General features: G+C 31.9%; 1 protein-coding gene across 1 annotated transcript in view; it reads left to right on the forward strand.

Annotated features, from left to right (window-relative positions):
- The first annotated feature begins 493 nt into the window (after window positions 1–493).
- LOC117117298 (rab GTPase-activating protein 1-like) overlaps window positions 494–13,988 on the forward strand; it is a 23,322-nt gene continuing 9,827 nt past the window's right edge. The window contains exons 1-10 of the mRNA XM_033261555.1: window positions 494–649; window positions 1,622–1,899; window positions 5,362–5,554; window positions 6,311–6,470; window positions 6,788–6,913; window positions 7,539–7,662; window positions 7,991–8,060; window positions 10,603–10,717; window positions 11,264–11,381; window positions 12,052–12,161. Of these exons, the coding sequence (XP_033117446.1) occupies window positions 1,742–1,899; window positions 5,362–5,554; window positions 6,311–6,470; window positions 6,788–6,913; window positions 7,539–7,662; window positions 7,991–8,060; window positions 10,603–10,717; window positions 11,264–11,381; window positions 12,052–12,161 (1,174 nt within the window). The 5' untranslated portion in view covers window positions 494–649; window positions 1,622–1,741. The remainder of the gene's footprint in view (window positions 650–1,621; window positions 1,900–5,361; window positions 5,555–6,310; window positions 6,471–6,787; window positions 6,914–7,538; window positions 7,663–7,990; window positions 8,061–10,602; window positions 10,718–11,263; window positions 11,382–12,051; window positions 12,162–13,988) is intronic.

Genomic DNA, 13,988 nt, shown 5'->3' on the forward strand with positions numbered 1-13,988 from the left:
TACATACTGTGATTTTATCAAATTTGATGTTAAGTGTTACTTTGAAATATTAAGGGTTAATTGATACCACACCAATGCGATTGTGCAAAAGTAATTAATGTGAAAATTGTTGTTAATAGAACACTTTGAGTGAAACGGTGAATGTGTGGTTGTACATCATGATACATATACTTTTTTTTTAAAAATCATATTGTCCTTTGGCACTTATCCATATGTACAAAAAGTGGTTGTATGTTCTACAACGTTGGATCTCCAGGAATTTCACCCGTCAATCTGAATTATAACAATTTATTTAAAAGAATTAAAAAATAAAGACTACCAACTTAAAATGAAACAGAGGTCCTTATTAATATAGACCTTTCACGTCAAAAATGGTTCGGTCCAAAAACAGATACGGCGGCCGGACAGATTCTGGCCCAGGATTAAATTTTTCTTGACAGCCCTATTATTATATAAAATGTGTCATTGATCAAACAACTTTTGTACATTGCGCCCGCTATCGATGTGGTGATGGTGGCGCGCTTTCAAATTATTAAAATTTTGATGCTGAGAGAGCAGCTGAGCATCCAATCCAACTACGGTATTGTTGGGATTTATGAAGAAAAAAGGCAGTTTGAATGGAAGGAGCATTCCTAGCTCCATACACCAGGTACGTTTTATTAATGTTTATTTTTTAAATGAAGTGACTTGTACCTTGTACGTATTTTGTGTTATTTTCTTTTTATTCAATTCCGTATGTTTGTAAACACCTAGGCTAGCTAGGCTAGGCTAGGCCTAGTTAGCCTAGGCCTAGCTAGCCTAGCCTAGTCTAGCCTAGGCCTAATGTACAGTGTGGACTAGGCCTACCTAGCCCTAAATATTAAATATTATGTAGTAAATAAAGTTGCTCCCCCCACCCTCACCGAGAGTGCACGGCTGTTACGCAAATGTTCTTTCACAGACAAATAACAACTGCGTAAAATATTTGCTGCTGGCTATGCTCGTGCCATACTGTAGGCCTAGACCCCAACCCAAAGAATTATAATTGCAAAGAGGGATAGGCCTAGTGGGCCTACTGTACAGTACATCGAAAACTATTACACAGATTTGCATGGAAAATTTCTAATAAAATAGTAATAAACAGTAAAATGACAGGCAGCACTTTGAAGACTAACAAATATTTTATTATCACAAACTTTTGCTAGCTGAAACTGTCATACCCCCCTCCCCCCTTCAACTGAAGAAGTTCTGCTAATAAAATATTTGTTAGTCAGTCTGCCTGTCTGTCATTTTACTGTTTATAATAATTCGGATTAACAGAGCTACTGTACCAGTATTTCATTAGGAAAATACTATAGTCCTATTTGCACAAAATTGTAACTACAGTAGTAGTACCTAAATTATTGGTTATATATTGAGAGATAGACGCAAGGCCGAATTTTGTGCAAAATATGCATGAAAAATGGCCCTTGTTTTCCGAAATGCGTGGATGTATTTCTAGGCCTAATTTTTGCACTGGGAATAGATTCCCTGTGCAGGCCTTATTTTCATAATCTGGTGTGCAGGTGTACAGTAGGCCTATATTAGAAGATTTAAAAATTCTTTTGTATTAATTAACGTGTAATTTTTGTTACTTGGCCAGATTTAACTGTGAAGATACTGAACCTGATATCTGTAGATGCAAACAATTAACGGATAACCACCATCAGAAGAAATAATACCTTTATAGAGATTGTATCAAAGAATTTACAATCGTCATCTAATGATACATCGGAAGCAGAAAATGGAGGAGGAACAAGAAAATATTGAAAATGAACAACCAGAGTGCGATGCAGATGGAGACGAATATGATGAGTATGGTTTTGCATGGGTGGATGCTAGAGATGAACTAGGAGAGCGGCAACATGAGTATCCTTGCAGGTAAATTCAGAGCTAGCCATGTTTAATATAGAAAAGGAATTGGCTAATGTTATACCAGTCTGAAATAGATCCTAATTCTGATTGCATGTACAGTACAGTAGTTATTTAGGCCAATAACATCCCATCAGGATTAGGAATTTATAAACAAAGTCAACGTCTATAGAAAAAGATTTAAAATATTTTATTTGAATAAACATATTGTTCAGTGGCAGGACTGGAAAAAGTTCATTACCGGCATTCGGAGGCATTTTGGGGGAAAACATGTAAAATATAAGTTAGTTGAGTTATATACATGTAGTGTACAGATAACATTTGGTGCTGGAGACATTTTATGAACAATTTTCATGGTCGTAAGCACAACATTTCCCAGGCATGTTCAGTGGATTTTTGTGGGGACATTTAGAATTTGTATTTTTTTAGAGTGAAATGGATATATTACTCAAATGCCCCAACTGTATTTTATAGTATCTTGGGTTAGTAATAATGCTAATTCTGAGAAAACGTTGGTAATAGAATAATAATGAGAACAGTGTTCATTCCATTAGCTTTGTTCAGTCATTTGGGGAGGAGGAATTTACGACGAAAATTCCAAATCTGAAATCTATTCAGTATTTATTCAAAGCAGGATGTATTGGAATACGTTGAGGTAGTGCTGAAAATTTAATTATCTCAGACTGACCTTTGGTGGAAAGATTATCTTAATATGTATCTTCAAGCATTGCTGAGTTTAATGGGACTAATTAATTAAAGTTGATCTAATTTGACCTGATGGATCTTCTACCGAAGGAATAGATTTAAAGCTTCTGAAAGCCTGTAGATCACTTGGTTTTTGCTTAATATGTGATATCAACAGTCGTAGTGCGTGAATGACTGAATTGAACCTTTTCCTTGGAAATATCTGTTTATAAAGCTATGTATTTGTTAATGTAAGAAGTTAAAGAGATGATTCTAAGACTACTGTACAGTATATGTCCACGCTACAAATTTATGTGATATGTGATTGCTATAAATGGCATTTTATAATATGGGAATGGTACAGTAATGTCATACTCTATAACACCCATGTACAGTAGGAGGAGCATGATTTTAGTATGGACAGTCATTTAAAGACTACAGTGAATGCTGAAATACTAAAAAAAAAACCTATTCAAAATAATATTAATTACTTTATTTTAGATGATCAAGTAAAATATCAACTTTCAGACTGACACAGATCAAAATAATTCAGTTTGGCTTATTTGTTGTTTTTATATAAAAATCTATAAATTTATTACCAGTTACTGTTGTGTATTGTGCAGGCAAGGAGTGGAGTTTTATATAAACAAGCTTAAGCCCCCACCGGACATGTCAAGCCCTTCCCCATTGGACAGAGTTCGCCGGGTAGTCGGACTGAAAAATATATAAAAATAGGCCCACGCCTGTCACAATCAGAGAATGTCATTTCTGGCCATTCAGAGGTTCCTTTTCTTAAAAAAATCTCATTTGGGAGGGGGTACACCATCTCAAACCCTTCCTCCAGCTCGGGCCTATGAGCCCAAGTTCCCCCGAGGATAAAAAAGATAATGTTCTATTACAGTATACTGTTTCATACATTAAGTTTACTTGGTGCAAAGATCTCTCATTTGTAATTCCATGTCAAATCAACAAAAAAAAAAAAATCAATCTCGAATTTTGTTCAAGTTTTATTATGTTGTTCGGAGAGATTGACATTTTTTTTTTTTTGGTTGCATTGATATGGAATTACCCCTATAAGATTTTATCCATCTAACAAAACCAATTACACTGTACAGTACATATATCCAAAATATTTTGTGAACCCGTAAATCACTTGCTGGGGATACTAATAGGGGCAGTGGCGGCTCTAGGATATATTTTCTGGGGGGGCTAAGTTGTCCGACAGGGGGACTGAGCTCGTAGGCTCGAACTGAAGGAAGGGTTTGAGAGGGTGTACCCCCTCCCAAATTTGATTTTTTTTTTAAGAATATCAACCTCTGGATGGCTGAAAATGGCACTCTCAGACTGTGACAGACATGTGTTGGCTTGGTGTGGGTCTATTTTTATATGTTTTATGGTCTGACTGCCCGACGAGCTCTGTCCGGCGGGAGGGCTTGACTTGTCCGGCGGGGGGCTTAAGCCTGCCACCCCGCTGATGCCGCCACTGCATAGGGGTGGGTAGGGACATCTTTTTGGGGATGGGAGACTCATTTTGATATACCAGTTAGACAGCCATGTCTGTATTCTATGAGTTCTGGAATTTGTGGCTCTCGGGTCAGCGCTCTATATTTGTTCTGGTGCATAGGTCATTTTGTTCTTTCCCTGACCTCCTGACTCCCACTCATCCCTATAGTATGCAGATCTTTTCCTTTTTCTGCCTGTAACTGAATTAATAAACAAAAAAATATTATAACATAATTATCATCAATCACCCACATTTCATTTATGCCATGTTGTGTACACTTACTGACTATAGTATATTGTATTGTAAAATGTTATCCAAAAGAATGATTATAATACTACACTAGTTGTTGACTGTAAGTGGCAAATTATTTGTCTTAACACCTACACACTACAGTACATAGCACTTACATTAATTGGCTATTTATGATTCCTGCACATGCTCAGCAGTAAATCAGCAAATTAAGGCAATTGCGTCAAGTGAACATTAAAAAAATATAACCGACCATTTGTCGACATGCTATCTAATTTCTCACAAGCACCCAAAATGATTGAGAATCATAATTTTGAACATTTTCATGTTTTTGCATTTTGTAAAAGAAAATACAGTATATTTAAAGAACATTTCTGCAAAATTTCAATCACTGTATCTAGCTGAAAAGTACATTTAAATTATTTTCAAAATACAAATCTTAATAATAACTATTGATTTTTCTCAAAACCTACATGGCTGACATTCAAGAAATGAATATTCATAATTGCACTATACTCAACCAATTTCCATCAAATAAACACTGTCTAAAGAAGATTTCATGCAGAATTGAAAAACACTCATAATCTCAATCATGAATTTTCCCAACAAACAGCTGATTTTGCCAGAGCTAGTCACAAATATACAGTACTAGAATAATTACAAAATTCCTTTTAATGTCCAAGATGTTCAATATATGAAATTCTGTTGTTTTAATTGCAAATTTGCAATAACCAAATTTGTTTTGTTCAAATTGCAAATCTGAAATTATTAAACATGTGTGTATTAACAAAAATAATATGTAGTACTGTACTCCGTAAATAAGATATAAGTAAATGAACCCTTTGTTTTTTGTCCCCAATTTCTTTACATACCACCAACATGTGCATATTTACTTTCAGTATTTGTGGTTTCTTTTCTATTTAAACTAATGTAATTACTTTTATTTTAAACTATTTATTTACATTAATTTTGTGATTTCAATTTTTTTCTATAAACCACAAGAGGTTAGTTATTTTTTTATTATTATTTTACAGCTCCCTTTCAGAATCACAACAACAAGATCTATCCAAGTTCCTTGACACGATTTCTGGTGATATTGACAACAAATCACTAGGCAAACTGCAGTCACACATCCAGAGAGGTATTCCGCACCATTTGAGGGGAAAACTCTGGAAAGCTGTTCTAGGAACAAACCAACTCCAAGCCTCCAGCAAATTCAATTACTTGGTATTTACATTTAATTTGCTTAACAAAGAAGTTGAACTACTCAACCAAGTAGTTTGTATTCATATGAATGCGTCTTGTATTGTTCCTGATACCCAGGCTATGGGGGTGTAATACTTTCACCATGGTACAGTAACTTCAGTATGCCTCCACCTTGAACCCTGGGACACAGTACAGTATAAGTAATTTAAACTTTGTATTAGTAATAATAAAGTGGGGGTATTTATTTGAGTCTATAAAAATATTTTATCCTTATTGAACTCCACACCATCCCGGTATTTCTGAGTCAAGGTTTCAGGGAAATTATTTGGATAAACATTTATAATACAGTCCATAATACAATACAATATTTACCTGATACAGACTTACTAAATACATCATTATGATCTCATACATTGATTTAATTTTGTTGCCAAGGTAACAGGTGTCATGGGCTATGTAATGTTTAGCCTTGAGTATAATTTCAATAGAAAATTATTTTTTTTGTTTTAATTTCTTGTTATACTGTATGTATGATAATGAATGATGTAGCCATTATAAAGTCAATTGTCATGTAATTTTGGTGGAAGTGCTTGCGGTTCGTTTGTTATTTTGTAAATAAAAAATGATAATCTGTTGATTTATAATAGTCTGTTATTCATCTGACACTATAAAAAAAAAAACAGGTTAATAGTTTGAACATAAATAAAACACACTATTATTTTTGCATACTGTATGGTAATTTGTGACAAGGTGGGGTTTTAAAAATATTTCTTTCAGCTAAATGTTCAGTTACTAAGGCAACAGATGGTTGACTTAAACATCAGTGAATATTGCACAAGCAAACTGGGACCAGATTTGCTAGATGAAGACAACGTTGAACGTTTCGACAAGTCGCATGTCCCGGTTGCCGTCATCCGTCAAATTGCAGTGGATGTTGGTAATGTTTTTCTTGGCTTCTGACCGCTTGGAAGCACTAAAGACTTTTTTTCTTCTACAGACAGCCACTGTTTTTATGTACAGATAGAGACATTCTATAAAGATAATTTTCATGGTCAAAGCACAAAATATTTTCATAGGGCCTTGCACAGGAAAAATTGACATTTGTTCACTAATTCCCAACTCTAAATTCTTTATGTGTATTACTTTATTTTTCATAACTAACATTTTTTGTGTTTTATTCTTCTCATTTCTGTTTGGTAGACACATTCCCACAGTACTGAACTTGTACTTGAACTCTTGTTTTTTACTTCGCAGATCGTACTTTCCCCATGCATCGTAGGTTCCGTGGGAATGGAATGGAGGGGATGGAAGGACGGGCATCGTTATTCCGTGTTCTTGCCGTATATGCCAGATTTAACCCATCTGTTGGTTACTGCCAAGGTAAATTATCACTACGTTAACAGTTCAAGAGTCTGAAAAATACTTTCTCAACTTAATTCTTAAATTTGTAAACTTAATAACTAAGTAAGCATTTAAATGTTATATTGATTTGTTTTTTAGTTCATAACAGACATTTTTCGCCAAACAGTACTTGTTTTTGAAAACAGGATAAACTAATTTCCAATTACATCATCGAGACAGTGTAACAAGGTCGTATCGTTGTTTTTGCCATTTCAAAAACTAGGTATTCTTTTCCAAGTAAGACAGAAAAAGAATAATGTACTTTGGGTATAGTGTTTTTCGATCTAGGTGCGGCACTAATCAGCCAGGATTTTCTTTGCCTAAAAATGTAGGCCTAACTTTATTCTATTGTTAACCTAACTTGCTAATTAGTAAAAATTATCTCACTTTGTTTTGTCCACCAACAGAGGATGTTACATAGGCCTAAATGAAGCATACTTCTCATAAGCCTTGTTTTGTGACAACATAACCCTATCTGAAATTGATTTTCATTCATATTTCTGCTTATAAATGAATATGTAAAAAGTCACAGTTAACTTTTAAAGGATCTGTGTATGACTAAGAATGCAAAGTTTTATTGTAATCCGTCTTTTTGAAATTCTAGGCATGTCGTATATTGTCGGGATGCTCCTTATGAATCTTGAGGAGCAAGATGCATTCTGGGTAATGGTTGTGCTCTTCGAAAAAGCAAAGTACCTTTCTGGCTATTTCAGTTCTTCCATGGGCAGGTAAATTTTTTATGAAATTTTCATAACTAAAAATTGTTTATCTTCTTTCACTATATTGTATTTTATATTGTTTTTTTTTTCTTTTTTTTGTGGTTTTACAGTAGTTGTTGTTGTTATAGTCATCACCATAATCAGAATCATCATCATCATTCATCATCGTCTTTCTCATTACTATATACCTAAAGTTTAATCACCACATTATTCTAATGTTTGAATTTTAAGACATTTTAATTCCCATTTTTCTTCCAATGACCTTTGGTATTTGAAACAGTCATCAGTTGATTTGCTTAAATTTTAACTGCTAAACATATTGGTTTTTACGTTACAGAATACAGCGCCATGCAGAAGTTTTTAAATGTTTACTCAAGCAAAGAAAGCCATCACTTTATAGACATTTGGTAAGATAATGATAATGATTTGAAGATCAGTCCTATCTAGTTTGAGCTATAAACATATAATGTAAAATTAAAATTGTTTATATATTTAAAGTATGTTAATACTTTACAGTTGTTAATTAGAAAATAAAATGCAGATTTTAAGATGCATAAAACAAATGTTGAATCTGTTCTCTATATATAAGGCCCAATAAAAAAAATGTATAAGTTATCTCCCTATCTAGGCTGGAAAATTGATGAGGAAGGGAGGATTTTTATTTTGTTAACGCCAAATATCACCCTCTGGTTGTTTTCTGGTGTATTGATATTCAAAGTAAAATACATGATTAAGATAATACAAACAATATCTACTAAACAATTTACTAAAAAAAAGTGTAACAAATATTTTTATTTATTTATTTTTTTTAAATGTTTTTTCTTTTCAATACCATAGAAGACATGTGGGCGGGGGTGATAAACTAATTGTCCTTTCTATTGGGTCTAACACTCTTTTAATTAGTTTACGATTGTGTAATAAAAATATGTATTTCAGCGAACACTGAATTATTTCTTGAATAAATAACTACACATTGTAACAAAGGTATGAGATTTAAATTATGCCAAATGATTTTAATATGTAAAGTTGCACAGGAAAACAATGCTGTTGCTCAAATTGAATTCATTGATCTCATCTTTAGTGAGGCATTGTTTGCAGTATTGATAACAATATTACTGCCATTGAAACTAATTGATTACATTTCCTAGGTCAGGAAACAACCCTGACTGTTATTGATTTTTTTACTAATTACAAAAGTTAAAGCAAATATTTGAAGCTTCTGATTTGTTGTAGAAAGCTAAATATAATTTTAATAAGTAAATAAATAATATAAGAAAACTGTATTCCCACTACCTTATCAAAATTGCAATGGTCAACAAAATTCGAAAAAAACAAACTGCAGTTTTTATTTGAGTAGCGTTTATCACATATATACTTGCTAAATTTAGTTTGGTAGTTTTTTTTTTATTGGGAAGAGCAAGTTCCTACATAAATTAGTGTTGATACATTCTGAATGATTTATTACTTTGTATAATGTGTGTAGGATTGCATTATTCTACAACATAATTAACCCAGTTGCTCTAGAGTATTGCTGATTTTTTTTTGCTAGCCTGTTTCATTCTTCCTGCCTGTATTAAAATATAAAAATCGTGAGTGTTCTACTCCGTAATTGTTGTGTTTTACCACTGACTTTAACCACCTTTACTTACAATGTTCAATTACAATGCTTAACTTAATAATACTATAAACAACTGTTGAGAGATTTCCTTACCCATATATGGCATTATTATTTGTTTAAGATTATGAGGCAATTTCCTTAATAAATTCCAGGATATTTTTATAGAGCTCTTTATTCTTATTGATTGTAAAAACATTATTTGTCTGAGACATGAATATCCCAGTTTCATGGCAATGAATCAAATGACTGTAACCTGACCTATATTGTATCATATCATATATATCGTATCATTTATTTCACCAATAAAACAATAAAAAAGTATTACTAACTGGCCGGATTGCCCAAAAGCAAAGCAAAGCTACTGTCACGGGGCTTTCCTGGCAGCACATACAGTACAAAAATACAATTATAAAAGTAGATAAATATAAATAAACAATCTCTTAAAAATTTTGTTTAAAATGTAAAAGCTACTAAAGCTTGAACTAATTTACAGCGGATAAAATACTTTTAAAATACTTCTCAAAATTAATTAAATTATAAATAATTTATTTCATGCAATGTCATTAGATGAATTATAGTAACAAATGCATAGGTGTTAGTGTATACAGGGCTTAAGTTTTTAATAATACAAGAATGTAACCAGATTAGTATGCACATAACTGACCCAGATTATATTATGATAATTTAGGCAGCGAATATATTAAGATGATGATTGTAAACATCATCATTATCATCATCATAATAATACTAGTTGTAATAATCATAGGATACCTGTAATGATGATAATGATGTTAGTAATAACAATATAATATGTTAATAAATAATCATTATACAGTAGTATTAATTGTAGTTGCTAATAAAAAAAACACATTGAATCTAAAGAGTTTAACATTTTACTTTTTTTCCAATTTTAAAATTTTTACTAAGTATTAAGCATGTCATATTCATTATAATCATAGTTATTTACAGCTGTTCATTAATTATAAACATTAACATACATTAATTGGAACTTCCTTTTGTTCCTTTGAGAATACTCTATGCATTCCTATCATTCTCAATCAATCAATCAACAATCAATCATTTCATTTATATGGCATTATTCCACCTATTGTTGCTTGTGGTGCCATTCCGAAAAGAGATTATTAAAGAGGAGCTTGTTAGTAATGGTGACCTAAACAGGTCAGGCTCATTATAGTTTTAGTATTTAAATAAAAAGTTTCTTTAATATATCAGTACATTAAGTGCAGAGACCAGTGAATTCAACATCTTAATATTACAGAATTATTTCTTTAAATTGTTTGAAAATATTTTTCCTTTTAAAATTTTTTCAGGAGCATGTTGGTGTTCATCCGTTGATGTTTATCACACCATGGTTCATGTGTTTGTATACCTCGTTACCGTGCTGGGATACAGTGCTGTCTATATGGGATCATCTAATAATGGAAGGTAATTTGCATAATTTATTTCACTATTGAAGTAATGTGGTTTCACTATTAAAATCATGTGGTTCCACTTATGAAGCCATGTGATTCCATTTATGAAGTCATTATGTTAATTCTAAGAAAGTCATGAGGTTCCACTGCAGTCGAGAAAAGCAGTGAGCATAGAGGATTTGATAAAATGGTACGCACATAATTTCACTAATATTAGTAGATTTAGTTCTACTATATAGCACTGCAGCTTCTACATACTGTACCTTATGACTATAGTAAATAGTATAAGTCAAGAAGACCTTAATATTTAAATTAAGCTTCATGTAATAAAAATCATCATTTTAAAATGAAATTTTTAAAAGAGATGGTTTTATATATAGTTATCTATTTTTATACTCAAATGTTTTATGTTTTATTGTACTGTATGCGCTGCCCGGAGAGCCCAGTGACACATTTTTTTTAATTGTTTTTACTGGTGAAAATTATGTGTTTTAATCATCAAATTATTGTTGTAATGAAGTGGATAAAGTCATACTCTCATGTTACCCTTATATTTTAGGTGTGACGGTAATATTCAGAGTCGGCCTAGCGTTGTTAGATACTATTGAGGAGAAGATTATGTCCACAGCAGATATGTCCAAGATTTTACCATCACTCTTACATGTACCAATTGAATAGTAAGTATTGGGGATGTGATTGCGCAATTTGTTTAAACTTTCAGCTACTATTATAGGAAAGTATTTTCATCAGGATGGATATGAGGAAAATGTTTTTTTTTTTAATGTTTCAATCAAATGCTAACATAAGCAATTATTAATTTTAGCTTGATATGAACGTGTTGGCTAAATGGTGGACTGAATATGTTTAAATAAAATAAAACAATGTGTCCAAATAGAGAAAATGAGGCGATATTTATCAACATTTCGACTTGACATTATCAGGAATAAACTTGCTGTTTAAAGTTGTTTACTGAATTCTAATATTAAAAATATATTCAGAAATAATATTTAATTTAAATATTTTTTTCTAAAGATCCGTTCACACTCAAATTTTCATTGACAAACAATTTTTGTATTGCCGTATATAGTCATGATGTGCCTATATATGGTCGTGATGTGACCATATTTAGGCATGTCACATGTTTTTGTCAAATAAAATTTGATAGTGTGCGTAGGGCTTTATATTGTTTAAAGTTGCAAAGAGATTATTTTTGAAAAATATGATCTGGATTTAAATAGGATGTTCTTCAATTAATGTTTAAAAAATAATTTTTATTTAAACTTCAAATAATTGTTATTTTGTTTCAAAATAAAATATAATAATTTGTTTAAAAAATGTATTATTCAGTGCAAAATCTGAGAATCTGTTACCGGTCCTGTGGGAGACAACAGTCCATCGATGGGAGATTGATAGCATCCAAGCCATCGTTGATGAAGAGGTCGAGAAAATGAAACAAGGTAAGAAAGGAAATGAAAAATACTTTTACAGTATTTCTATATTTATTCCTTTGTGTTTAGTTCCTTCCTTTTGTAGTGCCTTTATTACTACTGCAGTAGATATGTGTGCTTTAATAAATCTTTTTAATATTGTACCAGAATATGTCAAAGAAGTCAAGAAATATTAGAAGCCACCCCACCCCCTTAAAAATGTTCAGGTGAATGTTATAGACCAAAGTTTCCTGTCGTATATTCAGTTGTAATTCTAAACAGAGGGGCCTGCAATAAGTTATCTCATAAAATATTATATTTTCTATTTTTTTAAATATTATGAATGTTTCTATGAAAGTTAACACCCCCAAGAAGAGAATAGAACCGTCCAACCACACAACCATCTGTCCACCAGTAGAAATATCTTTAACATAAACAAAGATCTTATTTAGATAGTTCACTAGATGATGTTTGCCGTAGCAAAATAGATATGGTGATTTTTGTGTTCACTGCAAAATATGAATAGTAAATTAAAATCCATTGTAAATGTTTATCATTGGAGAGGAGTGCATTTAAGTTATTATCTGTGTAGATTCCATGCAAAAATCAAAGATTGTGCTATCACTGTAAATGATTTAGTTGTAAAAAAAAATTGTATGTAAACTTAAATTGAGATCCTTATATACCAGTATTTTCATAAAACAGCTTAAACTATAAAATTAAAGTCTAAGAGTTCCATTTCTGGCTATAAAACATGGTGCTACAGCCTTAATAAGATTTTACACCTCAGACCTAACTGCAGTGGGACTGAGGTAGTCCAGGCCATCCATCTCTAACCCTGCCTAGGCCTTTCTATTTTAAAATCCTTGATCCACCACTGAAATATGCTACCAAACCCAGTCAGCACAAAAGGAAACTTGTATGACAGTACTTATCATGTATTTTTTGCATTCCACTATAATTATGCAACTTACTGATTAATTTATTGAATAGCTATTATATTGTAGATTGGCGGTTAAGATGCTCAATTTTGTTTTAAAGTTGTTTTTTTTAATTTCCATGTCATTTGAATAATTGATGGATGTAAAAGCTTGTTCATATTTGCTATTTGCTTATAGAATGGTTTCAATATATGTACATGAAAACATTTTTTTTTGAGTAAATAGTTTCTTACTCAAAAAAATTACTGTAGCACAGATATGATTCAGAATATTTCAACAAAAGCTTATAATGTGGTATATGGTGTAGCACTTTTATTTATACAGTTGCAATTGTATTTTTTTTTTTAATGAATGTATTTCTTTTGATCGTTGCTTGTAGTTTTAATTCGTGGGGAGTTAAATTGCATTGCATAGAATTGGTATTTCCTTGGTCACAAATTTGCATACATTATTTGCATAAATTTGCATGGCTCAAACAAGCATGTGTTTTTGGCGTACATACTGTAATATGTGTCGCATTTGTACTTGGTTGTTCTTTTAGAAAATCATATTTCTTTAGTCTAGTGTGCATAAAATACTGAATAACAGCACATATAGAAATGATGAAAATAAATCTCTTTTGCACAGTTCTGTCACATATTCTTTCAGTTTTAATGTTTAGTAAGCTATTGTGTAGTCTCGGTTTAGTCTAAAATATCTAATTCATTATTATATAATCCATGAAACCAAAGATACTAGAAATACAAGATGGAGTTCTCCACACAAAAAAAAAGTGTTCCACCGAAATGCATGGTGGGAATACGAAAAATGGGACGCCCCCTACAGCTGGATCTAAAAAAACTTGTGCCAAACTTTCTTTACCAAGTCGTCGCTTATTTTATTATCAATTCTCAACAAAGATACTAGATATAAAAAC

Source organism: Anneissia japonica, unplaced genomic scaffold (assembly GCF_011630105.1).
Source record: "Anneissia japonica isolate Jap-2015-1 unplaced genomic scaffold, ASM1163010v1 scaffold287749_len374965_cov195, whole genome shotgun sequence".
Lineage (NCBI taxonomy): Eukaryota > Metazoa > Echinodermata > Crinoidea > Comatulida > Comatulidae > Anneissia > Anneissia japonica.